At 62.5% G+C, this 17,240-nt stretch overlaps 2 protein-coding genes across 6 annotated transcripts; one reads left to right on the top strand and one right to left on the bottom strand.

Moving 5' to 3' along the window:
• The first annotated feature begins 1,002 nt into the window (after positions 1 to 1,002).
• On the top strand, positions 1,003 to 3,104 carry SMIM29 (small integral membrane protein 29). Of its 2 annotated transcripts, none has more exons than XM_066335538.1 (5): positions 1,003 to 1,037; positions 1,536 to 1,710; positions 1,791 to 1,816; positions 1,887 to 1,992; positions 2,263 to 3,104. In XM_066335538.1, the coding sequence occupies exons 2-5, from the start codon at positions 1,600 to 1,602 to the stop codon at positions 2,323 to 2,325; spliced, it is 306 nt and encodes a 101-aa protein (XP_066191635.1). In that variant the 5' UTR covers positions 1,003 to 1,037; positions 1,536 to 1,599; the 3' UTR covers positions 2,326 to 3,104. The 2 variants fall into 2 exon arrangements, with proteins under 2 accessions (XP_066191635.1, XP_066191634.1); XM_066335537.1 differs by lacking the exon at positions 1,003 to 1,037 and adding an exon at positions 1,196 to 1,316.
• On the bottom strand, positions 2,850 to 10,325 carry HMGA1 (high mobility group AT-hook 1). Of its 4 annotated transcripts, none has more exons than XM_066335543.1 (6): positions 10,217 to 10,325; positions 9,837 to 9,960; positions 6,326 to 6,430; positions 5,563 to 5,646; positions 5,103 to 5,153; positions 2,850 to 3,100 (listed from the first exon to the last, which is right to left on the bottom strand). In XM_066335543.1, exons 3-6 carry the CDS (start codon positions 6,425 to 6,427, stop codon positions 3,089 to 3,091), a joined length of 249 nt encoding a protein of 82 aa, XP_066191640.1. In that variant the 5' UTR covers positions 6,428 to 6,430; positions 9,837 to 9,960; positions 10,217 to 10,325; the 3' UTR covers positions 2,850 to 3,088. The 4 variants fall into 4 exon arrangements, with proteins under 4 accessions (XP_066191640.1, XP_066191639.1, XP_066191637.1 ...); XM_066335542.1 differs by lacking the exon at positions 2,850 to 3,100 and adding an exon at positions 3,112 to 4,046; XM_066335540.1 differs by lacking the exon at positions 2,850 to 3,100 and adding an exon at positions 3,115 to 4,049 and having other exon boundaries at positions 5,563 to 5,643.
• Positions 10,326 to 17,240: the final 6,915 nt, after the last annotated feature.

Raw genomic sequence — 17,240 nt, 5'->3', positions numbered from 1 at the left:
CGGGACCATCTGGCCCCGCGGGCAAAGCGGCTTAGCCCTGCGGCCGGGATCAGGGCTGGGGCACTGCCACCACTGCGGGTGACACTGCCGCCACCACTGCGGGTGACACTGCCGCCACCACCACAGCCCCTGGAGTCCCCACGGCCCCAGCCTGGGGGAGAGCGGCCGCAGCAGCCCCCACTGGGGATGATCCTGCCTGTGTTCGTGGCACTCCTTCAAATCCGTCCATCCCCCCTGTGGGATCCATCCTTCCTTCCTTCCTTCCTTCCTTCCTTCCTTCCTTCCTTCCTTCCTTCCTTCCTTCCTTCCTTCCTTCCTTCCTTCCTTCCTTCCTTCCTTCCTTCCTTCCTTCCTTCCTCCCTTCCTCCCTTCGTCTGTTCATCTGTCCCAGTCCCTCCATTCCTCTTTCCCTCCCTCCCTTCACCCATCTGTCCACCCAAACAATGGGTGCAGGGATGCACCTACCTACTCCTGATGTCCATCCATCCCTCCGTCCATCCATCCATCCCTCTCCCTTCTCTCACACACCTCCTCAGTTGTGCACTCACCTGCCCAGATGCACAACTCCCATATCCCTCCCTCCATCCATCCACCCACCCCTCTACTCGCCTTTCCTTGTGTCCCCCCCTCAAGCCAGGGGCCTTTTCTTCCTTTCTCCCGTATTTTCCCGGTTTTCCCCTTGCTCCCCGCCCCGGTTCCCCCCGTCTCCATTCCCCGGGTTTCTGGGCCGGGTTCCCTGCGCTCCCCTCACGCCTTCCCGCCCCACCCCCGCCCGGTCTTTGCTGCCCCCTGCCGGCCGCAAGCCGCCACCGCCCCGCCCGCTAAGCCCCGCCCCTTCGCCCCATTGCCCCGCCCCTTCGCCTCATTGCCCCGCCCCTTCGCCCCATTGCCCCGCCCCTTCGCCCCATTGCCCCGCCCCTTCGCCCCATTGCCCCGCCCCTTCGCCCCATTGCCCCGCCCCCTTCCGCGCGCGCGCTCGGCCCCGCCCCACGCCCATCACGCGCCGCGCGGGTTCCGGGCGCGGGCGGCGCGCGCAGGTGGGCGGGGCGGGGCGGGGCGGGGCGCGCGCGCGGGGATCCCCGGAGCGGGGGGGGAGGGGGAGCCCGGGACATCCCGAACCAAGCGAGGGGAAAAGGCGGGAATTGGGGCGGGGGTCGGGGGTCCGAGGCTGTCCCGGGCTGAGCTCAGTGCGGGGGCTCCTCCCGCTGCTGCAGGCGGATCCCCCCGCGGCCCCAGCTCTGCGGGGAGGGGGGGGCGGGGTGACCCCCCCCCACGGGGTGATCATTACCGGGGAGTTGGTTATTACCGGGCGGGAGGTGGGGTATTACCTGTGCGCTGGTCATTCCCGGGCGGTGGGTCACTGCCGGGGTGGGGGATCATTCCCAGGCGTGGGTCATTCCCGGGCGGTGGGGATCATTCCCAGGGTGGGGATCATTCCTGAGGTGGGGGTCACTCCCGGGGCAGTGGGTCATTCCCGGGGTGGGGGGGTCATTCCCGGGCCGTGGGTCATTCCCAAGGCCGGCTGTGGGTTGCAGAGCTCCCGTCCGTGGGGCCGGACAGGCGCGTCCTCCCCATGCGGGCAGGAGCCGGCGCTGGGCCATGAGCAACGCCACGGCCCCCACGGCCCCGGGCGCGGCGGGGGACTCTCTGGTGGGCTCCGTGCTGGGACCCTTCCTCCTCCTCACCCTCCTCGGCGCCCTCCTGGCCGCGGTGAGTGGGCGGGCGTGGGACACCGCGGGGCCCCGAGCTCAGCGCCCAGCCCCGCACCGCTGACGCCTTTCCCCGTACAGGTGATGTACGTCAAGAAGAAGCGCAGGTGAGCGGGGCCGCGGGGCTGGGGACCCTGGGGAGCTGCGGGGGCGCCGCTCACCACCGACCCCCGGCAGGTCCGACCGGCTGCGGCACCGCCTGCTGCCCATGTACAGCTACGACCCTGCCGAGGAGCCGCCCGAGTCGGAGCAGGAGCTGCTGGTGGAGGCTGAGGAGGCTCAGGTGGGTCGCTGTGGTGGGAATTGGCGTTTACCCGGTTTTTCCATGAAAAATTGAAGCAGCAGCAGCAAGTGAGGGCCTGTCCCCAGGGAGCTCTGGGAATTATGGAATCGTTAAGGTTGGGAAAGACCTCCAAGAATGTAGAGTTCAGCCTCGAGAGAGTCATGCTTTGGGTGTAATCCAGAGGTTTTCGGGAGGGTTGGGCTGCGTGGGCAGTGCGCTCCCCACCCGCCGCGATGCCCTGGGCTGCAGGTGTGTCCCTCTGTGTTGCAGGTGGTGCCTGGCTGGGGGGGACCCTCACCCCCTCGGCCCCCGCGCAGGGACTGGAGAGCCTGACTCTGCCCGGAGCACCGGGACCGGATCCTGCCCGCGGGAGAGGGAGGACGGTGTCAGCACCGGCACCATCAGCCAGAACGGGCAGCGTGTGCCCGCGGTGGTGCCACAATGCCACAGCCACTGCCCCCACCTTTGAGCACTGACCAGGACTGGATATCTCCCACCTCAATGCCTGGTTTTTCCTTTTTTTTTTTTTTTTTTTTTTTCTTTCTTGCACTGCTCCAGCAGCCCCTTGGAAAGCTCTGGGAGGGCCCACGGGGGCTGGCAGACGGGCAGGGAGCAGCAGGCTCTGCTGGCATGGGATGCCTGGGGGAAGATGGGGTGAATAAACATGTCTCTGCCTTGGCCCCGAGGCTCCGTGTGGGGCTGGGGGTCTCCAGCCTTGGGCGGGAGTTTGGGGGGCAGCAGGGCTTTGCCTTTTTGTGTTCCCATCGGCAGCTCATCCCCGCGGATGTCCCCTGTGGAGGAGCCACCCCTTACCCCACCCAGCTGGGGCCCCGCGGGGACAGAGGCGTCAAAAACAACCATAAAATGTTTTATTCAAGTAACTGCAAATAGGAACCCAAAAGGTCGTTAACAGTGAACCAAAAAAAATAACCCAAACCAAACCCCGATTCTCTCCCGCCGGGGCCGCCCGGCACCGACCTCCGGTCCCGCTGCAGCCGTCGTGCCGGGGCAGAGGGGCAGGGGGAGCATCCCATGGTCCCCCCACACCTCTGCCCTGCCAGCCTCGATCCCTTGAAGCAGCAGAGCAAACTAGACCTCAAAATATCAACTTTTTTTAGAAAAAAAAAAAAAAGGAAAAAAGAAAAATGAACCCCAAAAAAAAAAAAAAAAAAAAAAGGGGAAAAAAAATACCCCACAGCCCCCAGCAACACCCCGAAAAACAGGAACTACCGAGCCCACGGTGCCCCAGCAGCACGTCTGTGAGTTCAGAGAGTGGAACTTAAATATCCAGAGGTAGTTGTGAATGAAAGGAAAAAAAAAAAAAAAAAAAAAAAAAAAGTACTAAACAAAAAAATATATATATACCAGAACCTATGAGGAGAAGGCTGCCCGGAGCCAGCTGTGCTCGGGCACCCCTGGGGACTGGCACCCCTGGGGATGGGCACCCCAGGGATGGGCACCCAGCCCCGGCAGCGCCGCGGGAGCTGCTCCCGCACACAGTGCAGTCACCCAGGACTGGGGGGACACAGGGGGTTGCCCAGGGGAGCAGCAGGTCCAGAGCAAAGGTCTAATGCATTTAGGGGGTGGGTCACACCTTCATTGCCCCCATGTCTCTTCCCTGCGGAGGCCCCGGGGCAGAGCCCAGTGCTGGGGGGGACAGCCAGCACCCACTTTGGCGGGGTGAGATCACCGCACGGGGGGCAGCCAAGGTGGGGGGTGCCAGCCCCGGCTCTCTGCCGCGATCTCCCTTTGCAGTGGGGCTGCCCCCAACCCCAGGGCTGGGCGAGGGGGAGCTGGGGCAGGTGCCCCCCCCGGGCGGGGGCTGTGGGGGCCACCCGGGTTGGGCCATTTTCCAGTGCTGCCGTTGTCTGAGGGTGAGGAGGGAGCGGAGGAGGGAGGAAGAGGAGGAAGCCAGGGCGGCACGGTGGGTCTCTCCCCGTCCCTCTCCCCCGGCCGCTGCGGGGCCGTCGGGCGATGAGGTAGCGCCGGTTTGGGAGGTGTCACTGCTCCTCCTCGGATGACTCTTGGGAAATGTTCACCTCCTCCTCGTCCTGCTGCTGCAAGGCAAAAGGAGCGTGGCCGGGGGGGTGTCAGGAGTGCAGCCCCACCTCACTGCCCCAGGACGAGGGGCTGGCCAGGCACATCACACCCCTTGTCCACTCCTGGATTCGAGGCCTGGCCCTGACTCTGGCTTGGAATTAAATCCCAGGTGAGAAGCCCCCCGGGGTGGGCTCACAGTGGGGAGGGCAGAGCAAACCTCCTGAGTACACAACACCTCTGAATGTGTCCCCAGTGGCCACCGCGGGGTAGTGACAGCCGCGGCAGCCCGTGTCCAGTGCCGGGTGTCCCTGTCCAGCCCCACGCCGGGGTGGGCGGCCGTGACCCCGCACGCGGCGGTGACTCAGGGCTGAGTGAGCCTGAGTCACGCCAGCCCCCACTTCCTCCCGCTCCATTCACAAAAACGCCACCGCGCCTGCCAGAGCGGGACATCGTGTCCCCAGCACGGCCCTGCTGGCACGGGACGGGCTCCTCCCACACCCCTCTGCACTGCCGGCCCACCCTGGGGTCCTCAAACAGCCCTCGGCGCTGTGACACCGGCACAGGACACACCAGGACTTTGGGTTTGCAGCTCTGGCTGGTAGCAACCGCTTGGCTCTGCAAGGAATTTCAGTGGGAAAAGGAGCAAAATCTGGGACAGGCAGGGAAGGGAGAGGAAACCGTCCCGGTACCCGGCACCCCCGTCTGAGCTGCGAACCGACGGGGAAAGGAGAAGAAAAGGAACAGAGGAGTGAAAGCTCAGGGAAGGAAGGGGGTGGCTGCAGCCGTGGGCTGTAGGAATGCCGTGCAGGGACCCGGGCAGGCCTGTGCCAGCGTGTCCCCAGGGCAGGGCCAGCCACCCAACGCTGCTCTTGGTGGGGGGGCCAGGACTCCTCAAACCCCCAGCCCTAGGCGGGTTCAGAGCCCACCCAGTGCCTTGTCCTACTCGTTCAACTGCTCTGAGCTCCTCCAACCCCACCCCACACTCGTGGGGCTCTCTCTGGGGAGCTGCTGTGCCCCTAAAGTGCCCAGCGCCCTGCCAGGGTGGATGGGGAAGGGAAAAGCCTGCTCACCGATTTTTTGGGTCGCCCTCGAGGTTTCCTCCCTGGTGTGACTGCAGCTTTCTGAGCCAGGATAACAAAAAAAAAAAAAAAAAAAAGGCTTTTTGGTTAGGCTGTCCCCAGGATGCTGTCAGGGGTGGGTGGTGTTCCCCTTCCTCCCACCCATGATTCATCACTCCAGTGGCATCTCCTGAGGTGCTGCTGCCAGCCCCCCGAGCCCCCCCAGCCCCGGGATGCCCCCGTGAGTCACGAGGTGGGTGCAGGATGTGAGTCGCGTGTTTTGCAAACAGGTTCATCTCGGGTGTCCTGGTGCTGACACACGGCCCCCAGCTCCCCCACCCTCCCTGGGCCAGATTCCACCCCCCATCCCCACCTCCGAGGCAGATCTGCCCTGAATTTGTCCATAACTGAGCTCAAACCCGGCCTGTGGTAGCAGCACCCAGCTGGAGCAGCCCCGTTCCCAGGTACCTACCCTGCCCTTTGGGGTGGCCTTGTTTTTACTGCCCTTCGGCCGTCCACGGGGTCTCTTGGGGGTCGGGGCCTCGCTGGGCTCCTGCTGGAGGGAGAGCAGAGGGGTTGCATGCCCAGGGTGGCCTCCAGTGCACCCTGGGATGCTCCAGCCCGGGAGCCCCAGCAAGGGCAGAGATGCTCTTGCATGTGGTACTGGGAGCACTGGTCACACTGGGATTGGCGATCAGACACCGGGGACAGGCTCCTGTGTGTCCTTCAGCTGGGCAAATGTGACCTTTTCCAGCCCCAGCATCACCTTCTCAGCTCAGCCGGGCTGTCCCCACAGCCCCTCAGCCCAGACCCTGCTCACTGCTGCTGCTGCAGCCAAGGATGTGTCAAGGAAAGCCACAAATCACCTTTTCTGCAGGAAAACCATGTGCACAAACCCCACCTGCCTCGGGGGGGGGGCCGAGCGGGGTTTGGTGCTATAAAGGCTCCAGCAGCATCTTATCTCTCTGAGCAGCTTTTGCTAATGGGGCTTTAATTAGCCCGTCTGCAAAGGCAGGTTCAGCAGGGCCTGGGGAGGGGCAGGAGCTCTGGAGCCCCCCCAGGAGGGTCCTGCTGCTGGTGAGCCCTGGGGAGGTCTGCCCAAAGGGACAATGGGGCTGCACTGGGGGTGTCCCCAGCCTGGGGGTGTCCCCAGCCCGGGAGTGTAGGTGTTGGGGGGTTTCCTGCTGCTCCATACCCTGCCCAGCCCCCCCTTTCTCATAGAGGACCCCACGTACCTGCGGCTTCTTCCTGGGCCGCCCTCGGCCCCTCTTCTCCGACACGTCTTTCTCCCCTTTGGAGGCCAGGGGCTGGCTGGATTTGGCGCTGGATTCACTCATCGTCTGTCCCAGCAGCGGTGAGGAAGAGTGGGAGGGAGGAAGGTCAGTCAGGCACGGCTCTGGCTCACCATGGTTTCTGTGACAGCCCCCAGCCCTCATGCTGGGGCAGGTGAGATGTCCCCTGCATGCTCCTGGGGTCCCCTCAGGTGTTTGGGGTGCTGCAGCTTGGCCAGCCCATCCTGCAGGGCCCAGCCCCTTTCCTCAAAGAGAGGAAAGGTTTAATCTGAAATCCCAGATGTGCTGCTGGCACCAGCCAGTTGAGACAGGATGAGTGGTGGCACTGGGGACCTTGGGTGTCCCCAGAGCGATGCCAGGGCCCTGGAGTGGGGCTCAGGGTGCCCCAGCCCTGCTCCCCACCCTCAGCACTGCTGCACCCCTGCTCATGCCACCTGGCTGGGGTTAGGGACAGGCACTTGACCTGGGGACTCTGGATTGTCACCTCCCCTGTGCACGTCCCAAAGAGCTGCGCAGCTCTCCCTTGCTTTTGGAGTAATTCCACAAAGGAAAAGGCTCCATCTTCCCCTCTCCACCTCGCTGCTTCCCAGGGGCACAGGGAAAACCTGCTTTTCCAGAGCTTTGGGGGTGGCTCTGTGCCCAGCTGCCAGCCCAGGAGCAGGGAGGATGGACTCAGGGTGGGAAGGAGCAGGATTGCTGCCACAGCCCTGGTGCTTGGGGTGACCCCACACAGAGGAGGTGACCACGGCCATGCTGGGGACACCTGCCCAGAGTGGGGTGTGAGGCTTCCCAGCAGGAGCAGAGGCAGGTCTGAGGTTGTGTGCCCGGTCTGTGTGTGCTGATGGAGGCACCCTCCTACTCTGGGATAATAATGCTCACTTTGAGGATCTGGTGGTGTTGGAGCAGCTGGGATGGTGGGGCTGCAGGGGACAGAGGGTGCTGAGCCCCCCGGGACACTGAGCCTCACTGGGGAGGGTATGGGCAGGACATGCAGCCTGAGGAGCCACACTCAGACCTCTGAGCCTTTTCAAAAAAACAGGCGTCAGCTCCTGCTCCCCTCTGGAAGTGACTCATGAGTGCAGAACAACAACAACAAAAACCACCCTCGGAGTCTTTTTTTTTTCCTTTTTTTTTTTTTTTTGGGAGACAGAAACCATGCTGTAGTGTAAACACCCCGAAAATATTACTCACAGCATCCCAGAGCCCTTCAAGGAGTCTCTTGGTTTAGAAAAAAAAAAAAAAAAAAAAAAAAAAAAGTATGGTTTAGATTTAGGCCAGCAAAGGGCCGGCTGCTGGTCGGGCTGGGACGGGGTTTTGTCTCTTTTTAAGTCAATCTCTGTCAGAGGCAGCGCAGCCTCGAGCTGCTCCGTGCCCCCTCCCACAGCTGGAAACAGATGGGCCCAGCACGGCCCCCACCCTGCCGTGCTCTCCTGCCCTGGAGCAGGGACCAGACCCCACGGCAGCTCCAGCTGGGAATGCCAAGGAGCCCCTCCATGGGACGGGGGTACCGCTGGGTTTGCCTCCTCCCCCCACCCCCACAAAAGCAGCTGCAAAGTTCTTGGTGCTGGGGAAAGCACGTGCACCTCCCACCCATCCCTCTGCATCCCACCCCTCCATCCTCCTCATCCCACCCCTCCATCCTCCTCATCCCACCCCGGAGCTCTCCCCGGGGCCTCCAGAGCCGAGGGGACTCCGCGGGGCTCCGAGCCCTGCTCTGGCAGAGGGGGTTGAGAGGAAGATGCTGGAAATTGGGAGATGCTTCTCTCCCATCCCTGCTCCTTGCCGGCCAAGCCCCGTGCTCCCCAGCTCCCTGCAGCACCTGCCAGGCCCCGCGTGTGCCGCCGGGACCAAGCCGGGCACATGGCGGGAGCAGCTCCGGCCCTGCTCACACGCATCAGAGCCACGGAGAGAGGGAGGGAGCAGCTGGGTTGCCATGGAGGAGAGGAAGCAGCTGAGGGAGAAACCTTTCCAGGCAGGGAGGAATCAGTGGGGGACGCGGGCAGGGGCTGCCGGGCTCCCCGCGGCCGGCGGGGGGATGGGATGGGGGGAAAAAAAAAAAAAACAAAAAAAACAAAAAAAAACAAACCATCTCGGCACGGTTTGGAGGTGGAGGGGCCACATCTGCCTCTCGATTGATGGAGCTGGGGGAAGGAAACCTCCTCCCCTTCTCCATCCCTTTGGAGGTTGAGCCGCCGGGTTCTCCTCCCCCCAGCCCCACTGCTCTCCCTCGGCGCCACAACGTGGGCTGGGGCTGTCCTCGGCAGCCACCTCTGGGTCGCACAAGGGCCAAGCTGTCCCCTCGGAGCGATGCTCCCGGCTGCTCCTGGGCCTGCTCCTGCCTTCCCAGCCGCCTGCGCTGGCTTACCGTGCAGATAACCCCATAAATCCCCCGCTCCCGCCACCTACTCTTAGATTAAACAAACTGGCCCAGGAGGAGCGGGGAAAAAGGCGGGGGCTTAGATGTTAAAAAAAAAATTAAAAAAAATTTTATATATATATATATATGTATAAAATCTCTTCACGCCCAGAAAATCCAGCCTGATGGCAGCTGGAGAAGGATCCCAGCCGCACCTCCTGGCAGAGGGATGGGGAAGGAGGAGGGGAAGGAATCGTGGAGCAGAAGTTGAAGAGCCTGTTGGGCAGGGGTGCGGGCCGGGAGGGATGTGCGGGCTCCTCCTCGGCAAAGACCCGCCGTGGGGCTGCTCTGAACCCCACCCCGGGGCTGCCATTGAGCAAAGTCCCCCCCTTCCTTCCTGGGATGCATAATAAAAGGAAGTGATAAAGGAAAGGAAGGAGGGAGGTGGAGGAGAAAGAAAAGAGGCAGGAAGGGCACCATCAGGGCTTTGTGAAACCCCTGTCCTGGGGGGGTAATAAAACCCCTCGTGGAGCCAGCGCTGCCGGCGGGGTGCGGGGACACCATCGAGAGGGGGGGGAGAGAGCGGCTGAACCCCAGCACCGCAACTTCTCCCCGAGCCGCGTGTGCGCCTTCTCCGTGAGCCGGGCTCGGCCTCGCACCGGCCCCACGCACCTCGCACGGCCGCGGCCCCGCTCCCACGCCCGTGCACCGGCCGCGGGCCCCACGCACCTTGCAGGGTCCCGTCCCCGCGGGGTCACCCCGGGGCCACCCCGGGGCCATGCGGAGCCCCCCCCGGGCTCGCTACGGGGCCCTTTTACATCACCCACAACCCACTAAGTGCGGCGAAGTCGGCCGGCGGCGGGAGCGGCGGGAGCAGCGGCACCCCCCCCCCCCCCCCGGCTCGGCCAGGTGCATCAGCCCCGCTATTAACAATAATTAATAGCTCTAATAAAGCGAAGCGCGGCCGGCCGCATGCAGCCCGCGTCCCTGCAAACGCCGCCAGCCCGGCGCCGATGGTGCCCCGCATGCGGCGGGGGGAAGCAGAGCCGCGGCCTCCCGCGCTCCCCGCCGCAGGAGGAAGAGGAAGGTGCCACTCACCGTCAGCTTGATCCCGGAGCTCGGTGCTCGCCGTGGGTTTTTGGAGGCGGTTCGATGGTTTTGTTTTTCCCGGCGGGTGTGTGTTGCGGAGCGAAGGGACCCCCCGCCCGCGGCGACTGCGGATCTGCAAGGAGAAGAGAGAGGCTGCGGCTCAGCCCCGCATCCCCGGCCCCGCCAGGCCCCGCGTATTTATATAAATAATAAAGAGAGAGAGAAAAAAAAATTGCTCCAGGAGGAAGGAAGCTGGGTCAAAATCATTTGCAGGGAACGAGGGAGGGAAAAAAAAAAATTAAAAAAAAAAAAGAGAGGGGGGGGTGGAAAGGGGGGGAGAGGGAAAAAAAAAAAAATAAAAAAACCCCAGAGCGAGCTCCTAGCCTTACTGGAGGGGATCCAGCTGCTAAAAATAGCAAAATCACACTCGAAATTAAATAAGGGCAAACAGGCGAAGGGAGCTCCCAGCGCCGGCGGAGCGGGGGAGGCGGAGCCGGGGCCGCATCACGGCGGGGGCGGCGCGGGGCGGCGCGGCCGGGAGCGATAGGGCCGTTCAAAGCGCTGCGGCGGCGGCGGTTGCGCCCCCGGCCCTGCCTGGCCCACAGTCTCCGGAGGTGGCGATGGAGGGTCCCCTGTGAGGCTGCAAGCGACGCTGGGGAGGATTGAGATAGCCTCGTGTTCCCGCTTTGGGATGCTCCAGGAGTGGTGGTCCCGGTTGGGGTCGTGCCGGGGGGTGACCCCACGATGGGGGGGACACCCGCGGTTTTCCCCTCGCTGTGTTTTGGGTTGGTGTGGGGGGTTTGGTGTCTCCGTGAGGACAATCAGCAGCCCGGCCTGGGCCATGTGCCCACGGTCAAAGCACGATGCTCCTTCTGTTTGCTGCCTCCTCCCCAGGTCAACCCCAATAAAGCTTGTCGTCCCCGTCTGGAGGCACCAGCAGTGGGGGCTCCCTCCCCGGGGCTCCCAGGGCCGCCTGGATCATGCCGTGATATTAATTTTATGTATTACAGCAGCACAAACACAAAAAGGAGAGGCTGGTGTGGGAGCAGGTTCTGCTCGGTGCAGCGGGGCGTGGGGGGCTGGCCCTGCTCACCACGGTGGGGTTTGGGGGGCTCATGAGTGGCCACGAGGCTCTCGTGGGCTTTAAGCATGTGCTGGCCTCTGTCTGCAGTAAAGGGCTTTGTTCAGAATTCCTCTGGTCGGTTTGGGTCAGTCTGGAATTAGCTATCAGCTCTCTGGTGAGGTACCCCAAAAACCCAAGGCCATGCTGTGTCAGGCCAGTCTTTCTAAGATTTATCGAGCATTTGGGGTCTTGCAGTGGTTTTCCTTGATGGGATAGCAAGAAATCCAGAGCTCAGCACCCCGTTGTGTGAAATTTCTGCAAACTCCTGTGAAAAGAACAATCACAAATCTAAAGGAAACTCTTACTTAAGTGCTTTTGACCATCCTGACTCTGAGGGTTGAACTCTGAAGTGAGGATCTGAACTTCAGACTTCTGGCAAGCAGTTTCAGGCTTTAAGTTTCAGGCAAGTTTTTACTAAAAAAAAAAAAAAAAGGAGACCTTTAAAAACATGAAATGTGAAAGTATCGATATCTGCCTGTGCAAAACTGCTCTGGCAGGGAAGGCTTGTGATGCAAAACAAACCAAACCCAGCCAGGCTTGGGGCACTTGTTTCTGCTAATTGTTATTTGGATTTTTCAAATCCCCTGCAAATTCCCCTGCCTCAAACACAATCGGAGCAGTGTCCCCTTTCTGACAAATAAAAAATGAAAGCAAAGAGGAGGGGGGGGAGAACCCTCCTGCAAGAGAGTTCCTGTTCCCAAACACCTGCAGGAAGAGCAGGCACACCGCGTGCAGCTCCTGACCAAACTCTGCTGAGTCTCCCCCATCTCAGGGCCTTATATCCACCAAGGGGCTGTTTGCAGACCCAAACTACCCTTTTTTTTTTTTTTTTTTTTTGGCTAAAATTAGCGTTTCCCCAGCTGCAGGCAGCCCTGCCTGGGTTTGGACATGCCAGGGGGCCTTTTACCCCAACGCTGCTGCTCAGGCTTCCTCCTTCACCGTGAGCCCAAAGAGGAACTTGGTTTGTGTCCTGGCAGAGGCTCGTTGTTATTAATATCCCTCGTTATTTACTGTGCAGCGCTGGTGAATGGCAGCAGCCCGACTCCTGCAAACCACCGGGGCTGCTCTGCTTTAATCCCTCCAAATTTTGGCAGTTCCCCACTCTCTGAGCCCACGCTGGAGCCTCCCCACACCGGGGTCACCCGTGGGGTGAGCACTTGTTCTTAAAAGAAAAGTCGTGCTGCAGTGGTGGCCCGGAACTGGAGAGAGGAGGGGAGATGGCCCAGCAGCCAGGTACAGGCACAGGGCCACGTGCAAGGAGGGGAAAACAGGGAAAAAAAAAACCGGGCTGGAGCAGAGCCCGAGGCTGGGCCCAGGGCTGAAGTCCGGGAAGAACATTTTCACTTTTGTTTCTGCGGTCTGCAGCTCGTGGCCGAGTGGGTTTGGGGGCAGGACTGGGCAAGCTCCCCCCTCCTGCGGTGGAGTTGCGCAGCCAGAGAAGAAGCTGAAAATGGCTGAAAACGGGGAAACAAATGATTTATTATCCACCACCCCCATCGGCAGCTGAGGCCGACGCGGGGCAGCCTGTGCCGTGCCGGGCTGGAGCCGCACGGAGCCCGTGCAGCCCCGGTGTCCCGGAGGAACCGGGAATGCTCCGGGGCTGGAGCAGGGATGTCCCGGTGCGGGGGTTCGCAGGGCTGGCCGGCCATGCGGGAGCACAGGGACATGGCCTTTGTTTCCCCTCCCGGCTTTGTTTCCCCGATGGCCCCATTGATGAAGCCCCATGTGGCCAAACAGCCCCGGACCCACCCCAAAACAGGTCTGGTAATTTGATTAAATGGCTCCTTCCTCCTTCTCACCCCATGGAGCAGATTTAAGTTCTCACCAGGGCGGCGGTTTTCCCGCAGCCCCATTCTGGGGACACATTCCTTAAATCACCTGATAAGTCGCAGGCTTAGTGCCGCCCATTTGAGCCCGGGGTTTGCAGGAAGGAGCCCCAGGCCATCGCCGTGGGGTGGACGAGCTGCGAATGGGGGCTGCACACATGAATTATTTCGTATCTCGATTTATTTAGCCAGTATTTCATGCCCGAGAGGAAACCTGATGGAGGAACGGGTGCCCCATTGCTTGCGAAAAGCTGCAGCTTTGGAAAGTGCCCTGAAAAAAAGGATCCTTGAAATCACCCCGAGCTCCTTGGGCCCCTCAGAACCGCAGGCGCTGATCGGTTGTCCCCGGAAAGCATCCAGGGGGTGACATGGGGCAGCGGGGGGTGGCCCAAAGTGGCACACATCTTATCCTGCCCCGCGGCCTGGCACTGCCACCGAGCCCAGCAAAGCTCCGTTTGGGATTTGGGCGCCTAATTCCCTGCTAATTTCCCTGGGAAAGGGGAAACCCGATCCTCTGAGCCAGCTCAGGTTGTTGGGTGACTTGCAGAGGGCCACCTGGCTAATTACGGGCGGGAGTGTTTGTCACCTCCCGAGCCCTCTGGAACAGCAGTTAATGGGGCGTGCCGGGGGCTGGATCCCCGACTCCGGGTCTGGGCATTCAGAGGAGAATTTGGCGGCGGTGGGAGGCAGGAGGACGATTTGGAGGTGCTCCCTGCCCTGGGCTCTGGGGTGCTGCTTGGGGCTGCATTAAATCCAGCCCCCGCACAGGGAAATGCACATAAATAACTCCCTGTACCCTGATGATCCCGAGACAGCACAGGCTGATCCATGGCGGCCGCAGGGCGAGCAGGATCAGCCGGTGGGGCTGGAAAGCAGCTCAGGCTCAGCCACCCCTCACCTGCACGTCGTGACCTGTGCGGACATGTCCCTGCCCGTCACCCCCACTCGGTGCCAGCAGCGGCTGGTTTAGTGCCACTCCCGCCCTCTGCGATGGAGAGGATGCATTTTGGGTGCTGCTGCTGGTGAGACGGGCAAGGAGCCGTGTCTGGGGTGCTGTGGCTTGGGCACTCTGTGCTGGAGCATCCCACGAGTTTTGGGGAGCTGCTCGGGCCCCCTGGTGCTCCTGAGACGCCGGCTGTGTCACCTCCTGGGCCTGGGGTGGCCGCTGGCTCACGCAGAGAGCGGGATGCTCCGGGGCTGCAGCCATCGCCGCGCGGCTGCACAATGGCCTTTTGTCTGCGGGGCTGCCCCGGGAACATCCCGCCATCCCAGTTTCCCAGTAACATGAAACCTCCTCGGGGCTGCCTGCCGGGAGCACAAAGCCTGGGGCTGCTGCGGGGGGCAGCCCTGGCCCCGTTCCAGACTCCCCCCACTACAATTTCGGCACATGAGCCCCGGCGCTCGGCTGGGTGGGGGGACGCTGCCAGCCCAGCCGGGGTCCCCGCAGGGCGGGAAGGAGGTGGCAGGAATCAGGGAACACCAGGAATGGAGCCGTGTGCCGACCTCTCCGTGCAAGGATGCTGCTAACCCATGCTGGGGGTGGTGGCACCTCCGGTGTCCCCACGCAGGGAATGTGCCAGGGGGTGCAAAAAAATCCCTGCGGGCGCTTCTTGGAGCCCCTTCCCCTGTGCTCCGGCTTGGGGAGGAGGGCGGGAAGGGAAGGGCTGAGGAGGAGCCGCTGTAAATCATTAACAGGGCCGCGGTGGAGGGGAATGCGAGGGGTCATTAATCGAGGGCTCTCTGGCGGGCTCGCAGTGGGGTTGGGCCGCCTGGTATTTTTTTTTTTTTTTTAAATCAAGGTATTTTATTGCACATCGAATGTGAGCAGGGCCGGGAAGGCGGTGGTGGCTGCCGGCAGGATCCGAGGAGGGGCGGGGGGATGCACTGCAAGGCGCTGGCAGGGGGCTGGAGGACAAGGGAGACAGGACATGCTTTTCCTGCTTTTCCCTGCCTTTCTCCATGGCCTGGAGTCTCTCCCTGTGATAGAGAAGGAGCCCCCCACTCCCTGGCCAGCTGCGAGTTCACTGTGGCAAAGGGGATCCACCAAAGGGGCTGCTCCTTATCGGAGCAGCTCCAAGAAAACACTTTTCCCAGCCAAATTCCTTGACACTTTCCCGTTTACTCAGCTCCGGTTGGAAAAGGAATGGAAGACCGGGGGACTTCCCTCGGTGCCGGTGACTCAGGTGCTGGTCACCGGGGTGACTCAGCCGCTGGCAGAGTCCCGGCTCCGGAGGCACAGGGGGCCCGGGGTGACACAGAGGCAGGAGAAGGGGAATGGGAATGGGAACGGGAGGCGATTCCGGAGGTGACGGGACGGGGAATGGGGCCAAGCTGGCTGCTGGTGAAAGGGAAGGAGCAGGAGCCGGAGTGGCCACGCTCCCGTCCCCTGCATGGCCTGGGGGTTTGACCGAAGGGCTTTGGGAGGAGATGGCTCAGGGCGGGCAGAGGGTCACCACTGAATGACCCGAGGAGGCAGGGCAGGGCGAGATGGAGCGTCCTGGGATGGAACCGCCAGGTTTTCCTGCGGGGAACGCGCTCCCGCGTAAACCAGAATCGCAGAATTATGGAATAATTTAGCCTGGAAAAGCCAACGCTGCGGTTTACTGCTGCCACCTAACGGGGAGAGGCTCCGGCTGTGGAGCGGGATGGAGGGAAGGCTCCGCATCCTCCCCCCGCCCGTGCCTGGATCAGTCCCAGCATCCCTCACCAGCGGCAGAACGATGCTGGCGTGGGCTGGGGGCAAAGTGGGGCCGGGCAGGGTTGAGGCGTGTTCCCGTTTTCCCCCTGGCAGTGCCCGTGAGGAGATGCTTGGTCTCCTGGGGAGGGACATTCGGGAGTGTTGGTGACCCGGCTGCGGGGCTGGGCTCTCCACGTGCTGCTCGCTTTGTCCCCAGACCTCAGGGACAGCGGGTTTGTCCCTATCAGAGGACCCTGAGGCCCCTGCGGTGCGGCTCCGCCGTTCCCGAGGAATGTGACACCCGGCCCGGCCGGGATTAGGGCCGGCTATAACGGGCCGGGGGTCACCGCTCCTCCCGGCTCCGGTTACTCCGTGCCACCGGCTCATCTTACAAATGACAGGGACAGGCTGGCAGCGGGGCTGTGGGGACACCAAGGGGCTCAGGGGCTGGGAGGGCTGGAAAGCACCATGGGGCTGAGCACCCCAGCCCTCCGTATCCCCAAACCCACGGCGAGGGGAGGAGAGCAGGCTGTGGTTATCCCCAAGGAAAAGCACCTTCACTGAGAGGGCGGGATGTTACTTATGTGCACTAGTACCCCCCAACCCACCATGAGAGCGGCCGGGTGGGAGTTTGCCAGGCTGTCAGCCACCCTCCCAGCCGGCTCCGGGCCCGGGGAGCGGCTCCCTTGGCAACTGCTGCTCGGTGTGTAGGAGCGGAGGCGCACGCCCGGCTCCCCCCGACGGCAGCGTCACGACACGGCGGGCGCGGGCTGGGGGGCGGCTCCCCGTCACTCGGAGCTGGGGGAGGACAGCGCTGTTCCCATCCCTGACGAGCGGTCCCAGAGGCTCTGCGGGGTGGGACGGAACTCCCCCGAACGAGCCCACCCCGGCACCCACACGTCGCCCTGAAATAGAAGGATGTGGCTCCTTGGAGGGGCTCTGCTCCCCAGCAGCAGTGGAAGGGGTTTGGGGTGCATCGGCTGGAGCAGGGATGTGCCCTGGAGATTTCGGGGAGGGTCCTGAGGGGGTTGTGGAGGTGTAAGCTGTGTTTCACTCGAGGTGATGGGAGGCCGATGCACAGATGTTTGCTCGGGCTGTGCCACACCTTTGCGCGTGGGGCAGGAGGGGACAGTCCCCACCGCTGCCGTGTGTGTGTGTGTGGAGTTAGGACAACGATTGCTCCAGACACTTTTTCCCCATGCCCCGGGCCGCAGGGATCGCCAGGGCAGGGTCCATTCGGCTGCACGGCTGCAGTGAGCGCGGCCTCCACGGGAAGGCACTGCCGGCCTTCGCTGGAGATGCTGAGCCCGGCTCTGGGACCCGGGCGCCGGCGCAGGAGCCTGGGCTGGGGTCTGCGGCAGCCGGGGGGTCCCCGGGGCTGGCAGCTCCTGCGGGACCTGGCCCTGGCCGAGGCTGGCTCCCATTCCTGGCTGCAATATTGCTCCAGAGTGTGTTTCACCACCACCCCCCTCCCCTCAAACATCTCCCAAACTCCCAAACTGCTGAGCCCCCCTTCCCTCAAACATCCCCCAGAGCTCTGCTGGGGTCCTGTGCCCCTGGGACCACAGCCCCCTCCTCTCCTTCCCCACCGCTGAGCCCCCTGGAAGATGAGTGATGCATTCACTCCATCTCCCCGTTGTCCCAAGGGATATGGATTTGTTGGGCTGTGCTATGACCAGTGCACAGGAGAACCTCTGGAACCCTTTGCCTGGGGCTCAGGGAGCTGAGGGAGAGAGAAAAGGCAAGGAAAAAAATCGTAATAATAAAGGTTTTGAACACTGTGCAGT

This window comes from Sylvia atricapilla, chromosome 25, assembly GCF_009819655.1.
Source record: "Sylvia atricapilla isolate bSylAtr1 chromosome 25, bSylAtr1.pri, whole genome shotgun sequence".
Taxonomy (NCBI): Eukaryota; Metazoa; Chordata; class Aves; order Passeriformes; family Sylviidae; genus Sylvia; species Sylvia atricapilla.
This window is presented reverse-complemented; position numbering and strand designations above follow the sequence as displayed.